The sequence below is a fragment of the Stegostoma tigrinum genome, chromosome 12 (assembly GCF_030684315.1).
Source record: "Stegostoma tigrinum isolate sSteTig4 chromosome 12, sSteTig4.hap1, whole genome shotgun sequence".
NCBI classification, from domain to species: Eukaryota; Metazoa; Chordata; class Chondrichthyes; order Orectolobiformes; family Stegostomatidae; genus Stegostoma; species Stegostoma tigrinum.
In genome coordinates this window covers 16,031,663-16,047,490 of record NC_081365.1, presented here as the reverse complement: position 1 = coordinate 16,047,490, position 15,828 = coordinate 16,031,663, and the positions used below count along the sequence as shown (strand labels likewise).

Genomic DNA, 15,828 nt, shown 5'->3' with positions numbered 1-15,828 from the left:
CCTGTTCCTCTGTTTGGAGTTCCCCATTGAATCATCCTTGCCCACAACTCACTTGAGCAGAGATAGTAGGAACTGCAGATGCTTGAGAATCTGAGATAACAAGGTGTGGAGCTGGGTGAAGACAGCCGGCCAAGCAGCATCAGAGGAGCAGGAAAGCTGACATTTCGGGCCTAGGCCATTCTTCAGACTTTTTTTCTGAAGAAGGATCTAGGCCCGAAACATCAGCTTTAATGCTCCCCTGATGCAGCTTGGCCTTCTGTGCTCACCCAGCTCCACGCCACATTATCTCTACTATAGAAAGCTCACATTGAGTAGCAATTTTATGATAATTTATGGAGGGCGACAGATGAAAATCCTTTACTGATCCTGGAGCTGTTCTATGGAATGGACAGGTAGGAGCAGCAGTTTTGCTATGGTGGATTGTTTGCCTCTGAGAGTGTAGTCGGTAGCAGGGAAGTATAAAGAGGACGTGGCCGTAGTCCCACAGGCCATTGGGCTGCTCTCTTACTTGAGATTCAGCACACCTCAGGCAAAGGGGAGAGGTTCAGAAGGAGAGTCTTTTAAGGTCCTTCTCAGAGGCTAGACCAAGCAGCAAAAACAAGAGCAATAACACCGCAACTGAGAGAAAACCTGGGGTGAACGGCTGGACAAATACCTGAGGAGTGGTATCAGTCAGAGTGAACCTGGGGGTGAACAGCAGGATAAACACCTGAGGAGTGGGGTCAGTCAGAGTGAACCTGAGGGTGAACAGCAGGATAAATACCTGAGGAGAGGAGTCAGTCAGAGTGAACCTGGAGGTGAACAGCAGGATAAATACCTGAGGAGTGGGGTCAGTCAGAGTGAACCTGGGGGTGAACAGCAGGATAAATACCGGAGGAGCGGGGTCAGTCAGAGTGAACCTGGGGGTGAACAGCAGGATAAATACCTGAGGAGTGGGGCCAGGCAGAGTGAACCTGGGGGTGAACAGCAGGATAAATACCTGAGGAGTGGGGTCAGTCAGAGTGAACCTGGAGGTGAACAGCAGGATAAATACCTGAGGAGTGGGGCCAGGCAGAGTGAACCTGGAGGTGAACAGCAGGATAAATACCTGAGGAGTCGGGTCAGTCAGAGCGTCTGCAGAACTGAACTTAATGGTGGTGCTCTGGAGGTGACATCACGACTGAGAGATTAAGAACACTTTGTGGGTGTAATCTGCAGGGAAGAGAGAGCAGTCATATGAGAGCTGAGTGTGGACAAGTTGCTTAGGTTATGTAAACATTTCCTGGATTGTTGCCTGTAGTTCATAATGTTGATTTAGTCAATAAGATCAACCACAGCAGGCGAACAGCACCGCGTGGTATTCTTCACCTGCAATTTGTGAGTAATCAAGGACACTTCAAGTGTTTGGGGTGACTGCGTCTACAGGAAGTTTGTTCAGCTGCAGCGATGTGGAGCAGCCAGAAATGAGGACAGACTCACTACAGAGCATTCACTCGGCTGAGAATAACGTGGATAGCACATTTAATGAAATGGTCACACTACCAGTTAGGGCTACACAGACAGAGAAGAGTTGGGTGACCACCAGGATGATGAGTAAGCGTGGGTCAGCAGTACCGGAGTCCCCTCTGGCCATTCCCCTCTAAAACAGGTATACAATTTTGGCCAGTAAGAACTGCAGGTGCTGGAGTCAGAGATAACACAGTGCGGGGCTGGAGGAACACAGCCGGCCGGGCAGCAGCAGAGGGGCAGGAAAGTTGACGTTTTGGGTCAGGACCCTTCTGAAATTTCTGAAAGAGGTTCCCGACCTGAAATGCTGACTGTCCTGCTACTCTGATGCTGCCTGGCCTGCTGTGTTCCTCCAGCCCCACACTGTGTTATACAGGTTTGGATACTGTTGGGGGAATGGCCTGTCAGGAAAAAGCAACAGCAGCCAGGTCAGTGACACCCTGACTGCCTCAGACGGATGCATTTCTGAGGAAGGGTCACCGGACCCGAAACATTAACTTTGTTTTTTTTCTTCACAGATGCTGCCAGACCTACTGAGCTTTTCCAGCAACTTCTGTTTTTGTTTCAGATGGATGCAGAACTGGCTTAGTTATAGAAGACAAAGTGTTGGAAGGGGTTTTTTGACCAGTGATGTTCTGTGGGCATCAGTGCTGGGGCCCCTGATTGTAACATATATAAATGGTCTGAAGGAGAATGTCAGTGGTCTGAGTAGGTGGTTTGAACAAAACTCAAAAATTGGGGAAGCTGCGGATATTGAGCAAGATTGCTAAAGGATGCAGCAGGATTTGGATAGACTGGAGAAAATGAAATCAAAGAACTACAGATGTTGGAAATCAGAAACAAAATCAAAAATTGCCAGAAAAACACAACAGGTCTGGCAGCATCTGTGTAGAGAATGCAGAGTTAACATTTCGAGCCTAGTTCTGAAGCAGGATCACTGGACCTGAAATATTAACTCTGCTTTCAGTCCACAGATGGTACCAGACCTGCTGAGCTTGCCTTGCAATTTCTGATTTAGATAGACTGGAGACTTGGGCAGAGAAATGGCAGATGGTGATGCACTTGGAAGATTTATTGCAACAGGGAAGTATACAGCAAACAGCAGAACTCTTAGTAACATCAAGATGCAGAGAGATTTAGGCATACAATTCAAAGGTTCACTGAAAGTGGCAGCACTAGTGGATAAGGTAGTCAAGAAGGCATGGGGCATGTTTGCCTTCATCAGCTAGGACATGGAATTTTAAAATTGGCAAGTCGTGTTGCAGCTACTTCACAGCCTACTTAAAAACATTTGGAATGTTACTTACAGTTATGGTGCACCACACTACCAGAAGGATGTGGAAGCTTTGGAGAGGGTACAGAAATGGTTTACCAGAAGGTCCACTAATTACCACTGGTTGGGTTTTGCACTTACTGGTCATTCAATGAGATGTGATATATGTTGTTCCAGCAGGTGAGGGGTTTGGTGATGCAGGGAAAGTGCAGAGTTAACATTTGGAGTACAGTTCTGAAGGAGGATCACTGGACCCGAAATATTAACTCTGCTTAACTCTTATTAACTAGTAGGGAGGCAATGGCCCAGTTGTATTATCACTGGACAGTTAATCCAGAGACCCAGGTAACGTCCTGGGGACCCGGTTCAAATCCCGCCACAGCAGATGGTGGAATTTGAATTCAATAAAAATATCTGGAATTAAGAATCCGATGATCACCATGAACCCATTGTCGATTCTCGGAAAAACCCATCTGGTTCACTAATGTCCTTTAGGGAAGGAAACTGCCATTCTTACCTGGTCTGGCCTACATGTGACTCCAGGCCACAGCAATGTGGTTGACTCCTAACTGCCCTCTGGGCAATTAGAGATGGGCAATAAATGCTGCTTGGTCAATGACACACTCATCCCGCAAATGAATAAAGAAAAAAAGCGCGTGAAGGGTATTAGCCTTCAGATTGGACAAATGTGGTTTGTTTTCCCATCATTATCAGAGGCTGAGGGGGTGACCTGATACAAGTTTAGAAAGTTATGAGAGACGTGGATATATTGGATTGTTGGAGTCTTTTTCCTTGGGTAGAAATGTCAATTACTTGGAGACAGTGGTTTAAGGTAAAAAGAAGAAAGTTTAAAGTAGATCTGAAAGGCACATTTTTTAGACCAAGGGTGGTAAGTACCTGGCACTACCAGATGAGGAGGTGGAGGCAGATGCAATAGCAGCATTTGAGACGAAGTTTGTCTGGTACATAATATACAATAGGCAGGGAATAAAGGCATATGGACCATGTAGAGGCAAAAAGTTTACAAACTTTAGAAAGACATTTGGACAGCGCAGTCTTGGTGGGCCAAAGGTCCTATCTAGTGCTCTTCTGTTCTTTTCCTTTGTAACCTTACAGTGTGCGAATTGAGCCTACATCATTGGCATCACTCTGCAACATAAACCAGCTATCCAGCCTAACAATCTTTGTTCTTCTCTCAGACTGATGTAGGGGAATTCTTGGTTTTCCCCCAAGATGAAGGCTCATTGCCTCGATCTCCTCTTCACTCCCACCCCCAACATGCCCCTGTTGGTATTCCTTGTTTGGGGAGCTGGTAATCCATTCTCTTCCAATCACATATCTTAACCCTCTTAGCCAATGAAGATGATGTCAGGATGACCCCTGTCTCCTTGTCAACATTAATCTTCTGCGAATAAAAACTCTGTTTTCCAAAACACTGCATTGATAATAGTGTGAAGTAAATCTTCTATTTGCATTTGTTGAAGGATAGTTATGACTGTAACATAGTGAAATGAGGTATTATTCAACATAGGAAATACTAAATATGGTGTATCAAGATAACACTATTTTAAAGGGGACTCAATTTCTAATACGTCTGGGACAAAACAGCCTACTTTATTGACAGAGATAACAAGGTGTAGAGCTGGATGAACACAACAGGCCAAGCAGCATCAGAGGAGCAGGAAGGCTGACATTTCGGGCCTAGACTCTTCTTCAGAAACTTTTTTCTGAAGAAGGGTCCAGGCCCAAAACATCAGCCTTCCTGCTCCTCTGATGCTGCTTGGCCTGCTGTGTTCATCCACTCTTCAACGTATTATCTCATATTCTCCAGCATCTGCAGTTCCTGCTATCTCTGAAACTACTTTATTGGCACCTCTCAGCAAACTTTCAGCACATCCATCACCAACAATATTTGTAGTAGTATGCACTAACTGCAAAATACACTAAAAAAAACCAAAGACAGCTCCGAAGACAGCACCTTCCAATGCCATGACCACTACCACCTAGAAGGATAATTACAGCAGATACATGGGAACACCAGTTCCTGCAGGTTCCCCTCCAAGTTACTCACCATTGGAAATATATTTCTGTTCCTTCAGGGCTGCTAGATCAAACTTCTGGAACTTTCTTGTGAACAGTACTAAGTTCTTCCTTTCATATGAGTTTCTTAATCTTGAGTGTTAAAGGGATGGCAATCTGTTTCTACAGGGAGGCCTTGGATTACAATTTGGGTTGGGGGTAGCAGAATGGGGAGAAGTTTTGGTCAAGATCTTACGCAGAGTATCTCATTCAGTTCTGGATACCAGATTTCAGGAAGGCATGAGGAAGGGTCACTGAACCCGAAATGTTAACTGATTTCTTTCTTCTCAGATGCTGCGATGCCTGCTGAGCTTTTCAAGCAACTTCTGTTTTTGTTCCTGATTTACAGCAACCGTCGTTCTTTTGGATTTTATTCAGGAATGTCACATTGCCTTTGGCAGCGCTGTTGTATGATAATGACATAAAGGTGAAAAGGTTATGCTAAGCCTCTGTCTTTTCTCATTCAAGCCTTAGGTGTTTCTGATATGTTGAAAGTGCTGAGTAGGGTATGTTTGGAGAAATTATTTTGTGTGATATGGGACTTGAAATTGAGAGGACAAATCTTCTAACTGGGCAGTTTATGACAAAAGATACATTTACCGTGCAAAATCTTTTGAGGGACATCCGGCATTCTCTCTCACTTAAATGCTAGCAACAGAGATTTTCAAAACTTTTTTGTGAACAAAAACACCTTAGGTATTGGAAATCTGTTTTTTTAAAAAAAAAAGTAGTAAATGCTGGAATGACTTAGCCAGTGTGGCATTGGGTATTGATCTTCGAGGTTGTCCAACTAGACGACAGCAGGCTACGCATGACACTATCCTGACTGAGAAATCTAATAGTTTACTGGATCCTCCCCCGCCCCATTTGGGGAACTTGTCTTGGTCTGACGGTCATACAGCGCGAAAACAAACTCTACAGTCCAACCACCAAACTGAACTAGTCCCACCTGCCTGCACCTGGCCCACATCTCTTCAAACCTCTCCTGTTCATGCACTTGTTCAAATGCCTTTTAAACTTTATAGTTCCTTTCTCCTTTGTAATGTATTACTTGGCTGTGCTGAAGCGTGGAGCCTTTTATCTCAGCCCATAGCCCGGTACTTGAGTACGATTCACTGCGACACCCTTTTATTTCGGATTTACCTATCACCCCGCCCGGTGTGTGTGTGTGTGAGAGAGAAAGAGACAGGATTTGCTGAATTCAGTATCTGAGCACAGCCACCCCTGCCTCCTCCCACGTCAAAACGACAATAAACGCGAACTGCAAGGTCCAAAGTTGCCGCTTAACTGAATACACAAATGGTAAGGACGGCAAAGGCGTTACAATGGCAACACAATCCCGAATTCTAGCAGACGGTAAGTGGTCCTTGAGACTTAAAAACATCTGTTGCTTCCCTGAGATGTTGAGGTTGAATGGGACGCTTCTTGGAAACTAACACCGAGATTTCTTGTGAGTTTCACCGCTGACTGGTTACTTCCCTCGGACGCTAATGTTGCAGTTTCTCTCTGCAGCGCACTGTTCACTCGAGTCACATCAGAGCTCCTGTCTTTCCTGCCACTGTTCTCTCCTAACTTCCCTACCTCCTCGTTCCCCTTACCCCTTCTTTCATTCCTGTTCTCTCTCCACCAGGTGGTAAACACACTGAGAACACGTACCCCTGGACTTTTGGGAGGCGGTGTGTTGTGTGTGCTGAACCACAGAAAACTAACTGGTTTGCCGACAGACACTCTTAATTCTCGAGTCGTTGAATTATACAGAAAACGCCCTTCGGCCCATGGAAACTACCCTAAATCGATACAAATCCCACTTCCCATCATTTGGTCTATAGCTTTGAATGTTATTACATTTCAAGTGCTCAATCAAGTACTTTTTAAAAGATTGAGATAACAAGGTGTAGAGCTGGATGAACACAGCAGGCGAAGCAGCATCAGAGGAGCAGGAAGGCTGACGTTTCAGGCCTGGACCCTTCAGCCCATTTCTGGATACTGAGATTGCATGATCAACTATGATCATATTGAATGGTGGTGCAGGCTTGAAGGGCTGAATGGCCCATTTCTGCACCTATTTTCTATGTTTCCATGTCTTATGAGCAATGGGCTAAACAGGTTGTGACTCTACTAATTGGAATTCAGAAGAATGAAAGGCGATCTATTGACACAGACAGGATTCTTAAGGGGCTTCACAGGGTAAATGCTGAAAGAATGTTTTGCCACATGGAAGAGTCTAGGACCAAAGTGCATAGTTGTATTTGTTGGTTGGTTCACTGAATTGACTAGTTTTCATGCCAACGTTTTGTCTCCCTTCTAGGTGACATCTTCAGTGTTGTCTAGCCTGCATTGAAGTACTGTTGTTCTGTCCCACTCTGAATTTATATCGTGGATCTGTCATGGTGGTAGTCTTGTTTTCAGTTTTGTACCGTTGTGTTATGTAAATGGGGCCTATTTCAACATGTCTGTTTATCACATCGGTGGTTGGAAACCAGGCCCCTGGGAATTCTCGCACTTGTCTTTGGTTTGCTTGTCCTTGTACTGTAACTTTTGTCCCAGTGAAACTGATGTCGTCCTATGTTGGAGTGTAATGAAAAGACAGAGAGTTGGAGGCGAGACAGCACCGAAGATGTCACCTAGAAGGGAGACAAAATGTTTGTAAAACCGGTCAGCTTCGCGAATCAAGCAACAACTCCATCTACCACCCAAACTTCGTTAAACATTGAAGAGTGCGTAGCCTCGGAATAAAGGGATGAGGAGGAATTGCTCCAGAGAGTGTTATGAGTGTTTGGAACTTCTTGCCATTGAGAGCTGTGGGGCCAGAGTTTCTGTGTATATTTAAGACTGTGAAGGATAGACTCCCGATCAGGAGAGGAATGAAGCTTCATGGGGAAGTGGCAGAACAGCGAATGTGAAGAATTTTGGATCAACAATGATCCTATTGAATGTCAGATCAAGCTTGAAAGGTTAATTGGCCTAATCCTGTTCCTATTTCTTATGGCCTTATGGGAAGAGCTGCTTCCTACTCACTCTGTCCATGACCCTCATAATTGTATCCACCCTAGTCACGCTCCCTCAGCCTTCTCTATGGAAAACAATCTGAGTTTATCCAGCTTTTAATCACCGTTAAAATGCTCCATCCCAGGAAATGACTTGGGAATCTCCTCTGATATGCTCAAGTGCAATTACCCCCTCTTTACTTTTGCAAAGTGACACGTTGACAAAAAAGGTTTTGTATTTCAGAGATAAGAGGACCTGTAGAAGTTGGTGAATCCGAGATAACAAGGTGTGGAGCTGGATGAACGCAGCAGGCCAAGCAGCATCTTAGGAGTAGGAAAGCTGACGTTTCGGGTCTAGACCCCGATGGTGCTTGGCCTGCTGTGTTCATCCAGCTCTACACTTTGTTACCTTGGATTCTTCAGCATCTGCAGTTCCAATTAACTTGGATTTGTTTAGTCTGGAGTATGGCTGTGGTTTTAAACATGCGACAGTGAGCCAGATTTCCCTGCAGCAAAATTCAAGAATTTAGTTCATTTGCGCCGGTCAGTAATTGTTGCCAGTCGCTATTCCGGTTTGACACTCCCCTCGAGTTATCACGAAGTTATCCGTACCACATTACAGGTATCGGCTTTCTTCGGGGGTTGCAATGCAAAAATATTTTGACACATCTGGTTAGAAGTTGACACCTACAATCATGAAGGACAAAGGAAGCTGAAGCATGGGAACATCAGCATATTCTACACCCCCAACCCCTTCCCAAAGGGCACAGACCACCTTGACATTAGACTCTATTAGACCTTTTGATATGATTTTGTAAAATTCCCACCAGGTTTTGTTTTGTAATTTGTGTAATTGGCCACTTCCCCAAAACCCTTTGCTCCTCCCCAATCTTAATCCCCTACCATTAGAATCATCAAATTTGTCTTCCTCAAATCCGAAGTGGATCATTTCCCACTTTCTCCCATTGAACCACATCCACCACTCTCATAGTTTGGCCATTTCCCTTCACAACTTCCAGCGGCCATCTCCCCAATTTAGAGACTAAAAAATGGACAGTATTCATTTTGTTGGTTCTTTTTGTTGGCTAACAGGATGGAGACATAAACTCAGGGAAAGACCTGGGAATGGAATGAGGCAAATAAAAGGAAGTTGAAGAAATTGGCTTGGGTCTAAATGCACCACTGAAAAGAGTATACTGCAGAAAATGGACTATGTAGGCGAGGCAGAAATTATGATAGTTACCTTCCGATTGTTTGTGAAGAATCAAATGAAAAGAAACATGGAACCTGCTATCTCTTCCAAGTCACTGATTAAGATATGCTAGAAATCACAGTGGATCAGGTTGCATCCACGGAGAGAGAGCAAGCCAACATTTCAAGTCTAATTGACTCTTTTCTCTGCCTAGTGAAACAGTTGAAGCTAATTCATTGAATTTTTTTTTAAGGCAAAGACAGATAGATTTTTGAACAGTAAAGAAATTAAGCGTTATGGCGAGTGGGCAGTTAAATAAAGCTGAGTCTAAGAAAAGATCAGCCCATGATCTTATTGAATGGTGGAACAGACTTGACGGGGCAGATGGCCTATTCCTACTCCTGTTTCTTATGTTCTTATGCCCATCAGAGCCCATCTTTTCCATCTCACCTGTGTGAAATGTGGCTAATGTCAGCCGTGGCACTGGGTTCATTATAACTGTGCCATTATGGTAGGAAGTGCTTCGGATCTTTGGAACCCATCTGTTCCAGGCCAACAGCATGCTTTTCTCTATGTACTTTTTTTTTGTCTTCTTTTTCTCAACCTGCTCTTCATCTTTGAGGCTGGAGCGGTGTCACTGGGGCGATAGCTGTAGCGTCAATGGGCACGGGTGGATCGGAACTCCTGGCAACAAGGGCAGTGCCCAGAACCTGGACACGTGACAGCGGAAGTGCCCTGAGCAGGAACTCCTGGCAGCAGTAGGCCCAGAGCCTGGAGTATTAGCAGTGTTAGAGGTGGGGTTTCCAGAGGCATTGGCATTGTCATTGACCTTCCCAAAGTGGGATTCCTCACGAACCTATAGCTTTAAATTGAGTGGTGAAAGATATAGGACAGATGTCAGAGGTAGTTTCTTTACTCAGAGAGTAGGAAGGGAATGGAACGCTTTGCCTGCAACGGTAGTAGATTCACCAACTTTAAGTACATTTAAGTCATCATTGGACAAGCATATGGACATACATGGAATAGTGTAGGTTAGATGGGCTTCAGATCGCTATGACAGGTCGGCACATCAAGGGCCGATGGATACTGTGCTGTAATGTTCTACGTTCTATGTTCTATGTTCTATGTACCATGTTACAATGGGAATAGCCAAATCCCTCTGGATAATTAAACTAAAACAAGGCCCAATTTATTATGACAGGAGTGGGTGTTCTCTCCAATAATTACTCTCGAAACACCCAAAAGAAGCTCATCTTTCCCCTTGTACTCTATTAAAACAGTGGTAAAAAGAAAGAAAATCCCTGATCTCCACTTTACAAGTAACAAGAAACAATTTATTTATTCAACCCAACCGGGAACAAATTAACAAAATTGCTAACAAACAATTCCCCCCAAAGTGCTAACCGCTCCCTAACTGGTCTAAATTCTACTGGAATGCTGTTTAAATCAAGACAAGCCCCACTAAAGTAAACGCAATTAATAAGAAGTAATAAATTATAACTTAATCTCTCCAGGTTTACGCAGACTGTCTTTGGAATATTCTGTCATCTCCCGTCTCTTCACAAACACTTTTCATCTGTTAATTCTGCTGTCAGGGATGTTTTTATCTCTATAATTTCTTCAGTGAGGACTTTAGGCTAAAATACCGTGGTACCTTTGATTAATTAGGTGGGCTTTCTCTAAGAGCTGACTGGTGCTAACTCTGGCAGGTGACGGATGGCTCTCCCTGATTTTTCAAATGCCTTTGTCTTATATACCCATAATGACGTAATCCAATTCTTATAAAATGAAAGTGTTGACAACCTGAAACCAATCAGTTTTAAATTCATTTGGCTTTCTATACCTAAGTTCTTTAATAAAATTAATTGATCAAATTCAAACTTGTTGTCATAGACAACGTGCTGCTTGGCTGTTCTACACAAAATGTTTCCATTTGGACACTCTCTATGCAGTTGCGTTTTCAGATTTCTAAGCACAGGCAAAGCACAAGTTTTTAAAGGGACCATGGCACTCTTTTTACCACAATCATTTTTGCCAACAAATTCTAACTTCCTGCCTTCCAGTTCGTGAATACTCTACACAACTTCATAACAAATAAAATACCTCATAGACACTTTGCAGGAGCCTTGGAACTGTGCTTGAGACTCAATTTGAACAGAAGAGATCAACTCTTATTTAAATAATTTCTTTTTATTCTTTTTGTACCTCAAAATAGCCCTGGGTTGTGGCAACAAAACACTTTTTACTGTATGTTCAAGAAATGTGTGACAATAAAATCGTCATTCATCATTCATTCATATAATCTGGGTTGATACACCTATTCTATGGTATGACGCTTTGCAGAGAAGCAGTTAGGCAGGTGCAGCAAAGGCCATATATCTAACAACGCAAATATAATACAAGGATATGTTTCCCCAGTAACTGTGAGAGGTTGATGCTGCCAACAAAGTTTGAGTTTGAAAAAAAGCATATGGAGGAATCAAAGAACAGAGATTGGTAAAACATAATAATAATGATCAGAGCCATTAGAATTTAAGGAAAATCCTGTTCATCCTTATTTACCCCTTAGCTCTTTCCCTCCTATGCTATATTAGCTTCCTGCCCTTATGTGTGGAATTGCAACCACCCCCCCCCACCTTCACAATTATTATCTCCTTTACACCCTGGCATGCTGCCTTCAATCTCCACAATTGAATTCCCCAGTTTCCCAATAGAGCATGGTCCTTGATAACCCCCTTTGACTTTTTGTGAACAGACCAGCAGGACTGACCGTGACTCACCCTCCCCAACCAACTTTAAAGATAGAAATCAGGTGAAGCTATGCAGCTGATAGTGATAATGGGAACTGCAGATGCTGGAGAATCCAAGATAATAAAATGTGAGGCTGGATGAACACAGCAGGCCCAGCAGCATCTCAGGAGCACAAAAGCTGACGTTTCGGGCCTAGACCCTTCATCAGAGAGGGGTCTGATGAAGGGTCTAGGCCCGAAACGTCAGCTTTTGTGCTCCTGAGATGAAGCTATGCAGCTTCCTGACTGTCTTACACTGACTCGCCAGACTTGTTGTGCCGGACCTGCTCAACAATCCGTGGCCCACTCCCTGGGCTGTAGAGGTACAGACTCTTTGACCTTGAGCGTCCCAAGCCGCAAACTGATTATGTTCAAGCCCCTGGATGAATATTTGACAAAGTCCTTCACCTACCCCCGCTGGAAAGCATGAGGGCATACAGGAACATGTCCATGCCCTTGGCTGATTTCTGCTGACAACCACAATAAGTTGCTTGGCTTTGTGCGCACATGAAAAGACGGGGCAAGAAGGAAGTACTGTGAGCTCCAGCTAAGTGAGTAAATCATAGGTAGGGCAGAGATGCTGTGGGCATCTAAATTGCTGCAAAGTTGGTGCATGCTCAGAAAGCAAGTGAGGATTTTGTTTGCATCCATGAGGTTTTTGCTTATTGCTGCACTCAGTGTCCTGGCAGTAGCATTATAATGAAGGGGGCTATAGCACTGCAAAATGCAGCATTGAAATGTGAAACTGTATTGTCAGTGGCTTGGGAATATGCCGTAATGATGCAGTGGAGCCAAGCCCTCCTCCATGGATGGGAAAGCAGCTAGTCCCTGGAAAGCCACATTGAGATGCTGGGGAAAGCTATCCAAGATGATGCCCTGGAGTAATTAGCGCCCACACTGCCATGTATTTAAGGAATTCTTACCATCCAGCTCCTTTCTGCCCTGTCAAAGAATAGATCAAAGAAATGGGATTACAAACTATTATATATGATAATATATGCAACTAGGCAAGCAAGACAATGGCCCATTGGTATCATCTTTTGATTATTAATCCAGAGACACGAGTAATGTTCTGGGGACCCAGGTTTGAATCCACCATGACTGGTATTGAAATTCGAATTCAATTTCCAAAAAAGGAAATCTGCCTATGTCACTCCAGATCCACAAAAATGCAGTTGATACTTGACTGGTCTGTGGGCAATTAGGGAGCAATAAATTATAACCTAACCAGCAATGCCCACATTGTAAATCATAGAATCCTACAGTGTGGAAGTAGGTCATTTGGCCCATCCTGACCATTTAAAGAGGATTCCCACTCAGACCCCCACTATTCTCATGACTAATCCACCTCACATGCACACTACAGACAAGTTAGCATGGCCAATCCACATAACCTGTGCATCTTTGGACTGTGGGAGGAGACCCATGCAGACACGGGGAGAACGTACAAGTCCCACAGAGACAGTTGCCCAAGGCTGGGATTGAACCCAGGTGCCTGGTGCTGTTAGGCAGCAGTGCTAGCCACTGAGCCACCATATTGCTGCTTGTACAAGTTTAAATAAAAAGCCACTTGTCACTCACGACCAAGATTTGTATCTTGTTGTTCAAAACATGGTTGCAGTATCATTTTTTTTCCTCTTCATCGAGAATCCCATTTCTACAAAACTCACCACATTTTCCCAAGCAACTTGCCCACAGTGTTCAGTCGATGGGAAGATTCCAAGCCTGGAGTTATTGCTTCAAATCCAACATGGCTCTTGTTCAGAATTGAAGAAAAGCCATCTTTGACCTGAAATATTAACTCTTCGTTTTAGCACAGATACAGCCAGACTGACCGAGTTTGTCCAGCACTTTCAGTCTATTTAATTCTTATTCCCAATATCCTCAGTACTTTGGAGTGTTTTAGTGAGAAAAAGTAGGACACTTGAAAGAGGGTAATCTAGCGACTAAGATTTGCAACCACAGCCACTCGACTATTGAAAAAAAATTTCAATGAAGGAGAAATTTGACATATTAGTAAAAAACTTAAAAATTAAGAACTAATATCTGCTGAGCAGGATAAAGGTTAAGTATGCTGATTGTTTTGACATTAATGATTTCTATCAGAGATCATAGAGCAGAACCTGGAACAATAGGTATTGTGTTCATAGAAATCTTTCCTTCCCCTTGATGTAACTGAATATTGTTAAATGTAACTTTCTCTTTTACCAGGCCGTATCAAACTTGTAATGGTTGTGATGTGCTGTATTACGGCTTGGTATTTGGGCCAAGTGTTAGCAGATCACATCTTCGATGGCTTTCTACATAAACAGCTTAAGACAATTCAGAAGATTGTGCAGAAACCTACCTTTAAAGGTAAAAAAAAAAGTTTCATCTGGAGCGCTAGCAGTTTTATATATCTCTGGTTTTAATGGTCTCCAACTAGATTAGACCATCAAGCCCAGTGGCTGAACATACAACACCGTGGTACACAGACCCATATATTTGAGTCATGGATATTAAGAAGCAATGAAGAATTTCACTACTCTCCTGGTTTCGGTATCTTCCACTGCTTCACATACTTACTCAATTTTCTTTTTGCTCTAAGAACATCAGAGCCAGGAGGAGTAGTAGGCCATCTAGCCCTTCCAGCCTGTTCTGACACTCAATAAGATCATGGCTGATCTTTTCATGGCCTCAGCTGCACTTAACCACCCTCTCACCACAACTCTTAATTCCTTTACTATTCAAAAAGTTATATATATTAGCTTGAAAAAAACATTCAGTGAGGAAGCCTCAACCACTTCACTGGGCAGGGAATTCTGCTGATTCACAACCCTCTGGGTGAAGATGTTCCTCCTCAATTCAGCCATAAATCTGCTGTCCCTAAGGCTATGCCCTCTTGTTCTTGTTTCACCCCCCGCCCCCCAGTGGAAATACCATCCCTGCTGCTCTCTTATCTAATCCCTTCATAATTTTACAGGTTTCTATAAGATCCTTCCTCATTCTTCTAAATTCCAGTGAATATAATCCCAGTCCGTTCAGCCTCTCCTCATAAGCCAACCCTCTCATCTCTGGAATCAACCTGGTGAATCTCCTCTGCACCCCCTCTAGTGCCAGTACATCCTTTCTCAAGTGAGGAGACCAAAACTGCACACAGTACTCCAGGTGTGGCCTCACTAGCACCAGCTGCGGTATAACTTCGCTGCTTTTAAACTCGATCCCTCTAGCAAAGAAGAACAAAATTCCGTTTTTCTTCTGTTGTACCTGCAACCAGCCTTGTGTGATTCTTGCACAGGTCCCTCTGCACAGCAGCATACTGCAATTTTTTACTGTTCACTTTTTATTGTTTTTTACTGTATCCTTTTCCTGTTATTCTTACCAAAATGGATGACTTCACATTTAGTAACATTGTACTCCATCTGCCAGACCTTCACCCACTCACTTAAACTATCTATATCCCTCTGTAAACTTTCAGAATCCTCTGTACACTTTGCTCCACCACTTATCTTAGTATCATCCTCAAACCTTAATACACTACATCCGGTCCCCAATAGCAGTCCCAACGCTGATCCCTGATGCATGCCATTAGTCACTGTTCATTAACCAAAAAGCACTCAGTTAACCCCAATCTTTCCTCCCTGTTAGTTAACCAATCCTTGATCCATGCTGATACATTGCCTGTAACACCATGCACCTTTATCTTATGCAGCAGCCCCTTTTGTGCGGCACCTTGTCAAATGCCTTTTGGAAATCCAGATACACCATATCTACAGGGTCTCTGTTGAACACCTTGCTCGTAATGTCTTGATAGAATTCCAGAAAATTAGTAAAGCATGACCTGCCTTTCATGAACCCATGCTGCATCGAACCAGAGGGGCAAGTTCTATCTAGATGTCTTGCTACTTCTTCCTTGATGATAGATTCAAGCAATTTCCCCACTACAGAAGTTCAGCTCTTCATCTTCATCTTTTCTCTACCTCTTTTTTTGAACAGTGACATGACATTGGCTATTTTCCAATCTACTGGAACTGTCCCAGAGTG

At 43.6% G+C, this 15,828-nt stretch overlaps 1 protein-coding gene across 2 annotated transcripts in view; it reads left to right on the top strand.

Moving 5' to 3' along the window:
• Positions 1-6,085: 6,085 nt before the first annotated feature.
• LOC125457211 (protein FAM3B-like) overlaps positions 6,086-15,828 on the top strand; it is a 42,369-nt gene continuing 32,626 nt past the window's right edge. For both annotated transcript variants that reach the window (XM_048541127.2, XM_048541126.2), the window contains exons 1-2: positions 6,086-6,193; positions 14,017-14,160. In XM_048541127.2, the coding sequence (XP_048397084.1) occupies positions 6,163-6,193; positions 14,017-14,160 (175 nt within the window). In that variant the 5' untranslated portion in view covers positions 6,086-6,162. The remainder of the gene's footprint in view (positions 6,194-14,016; positions 14,161-15,828) is intronic.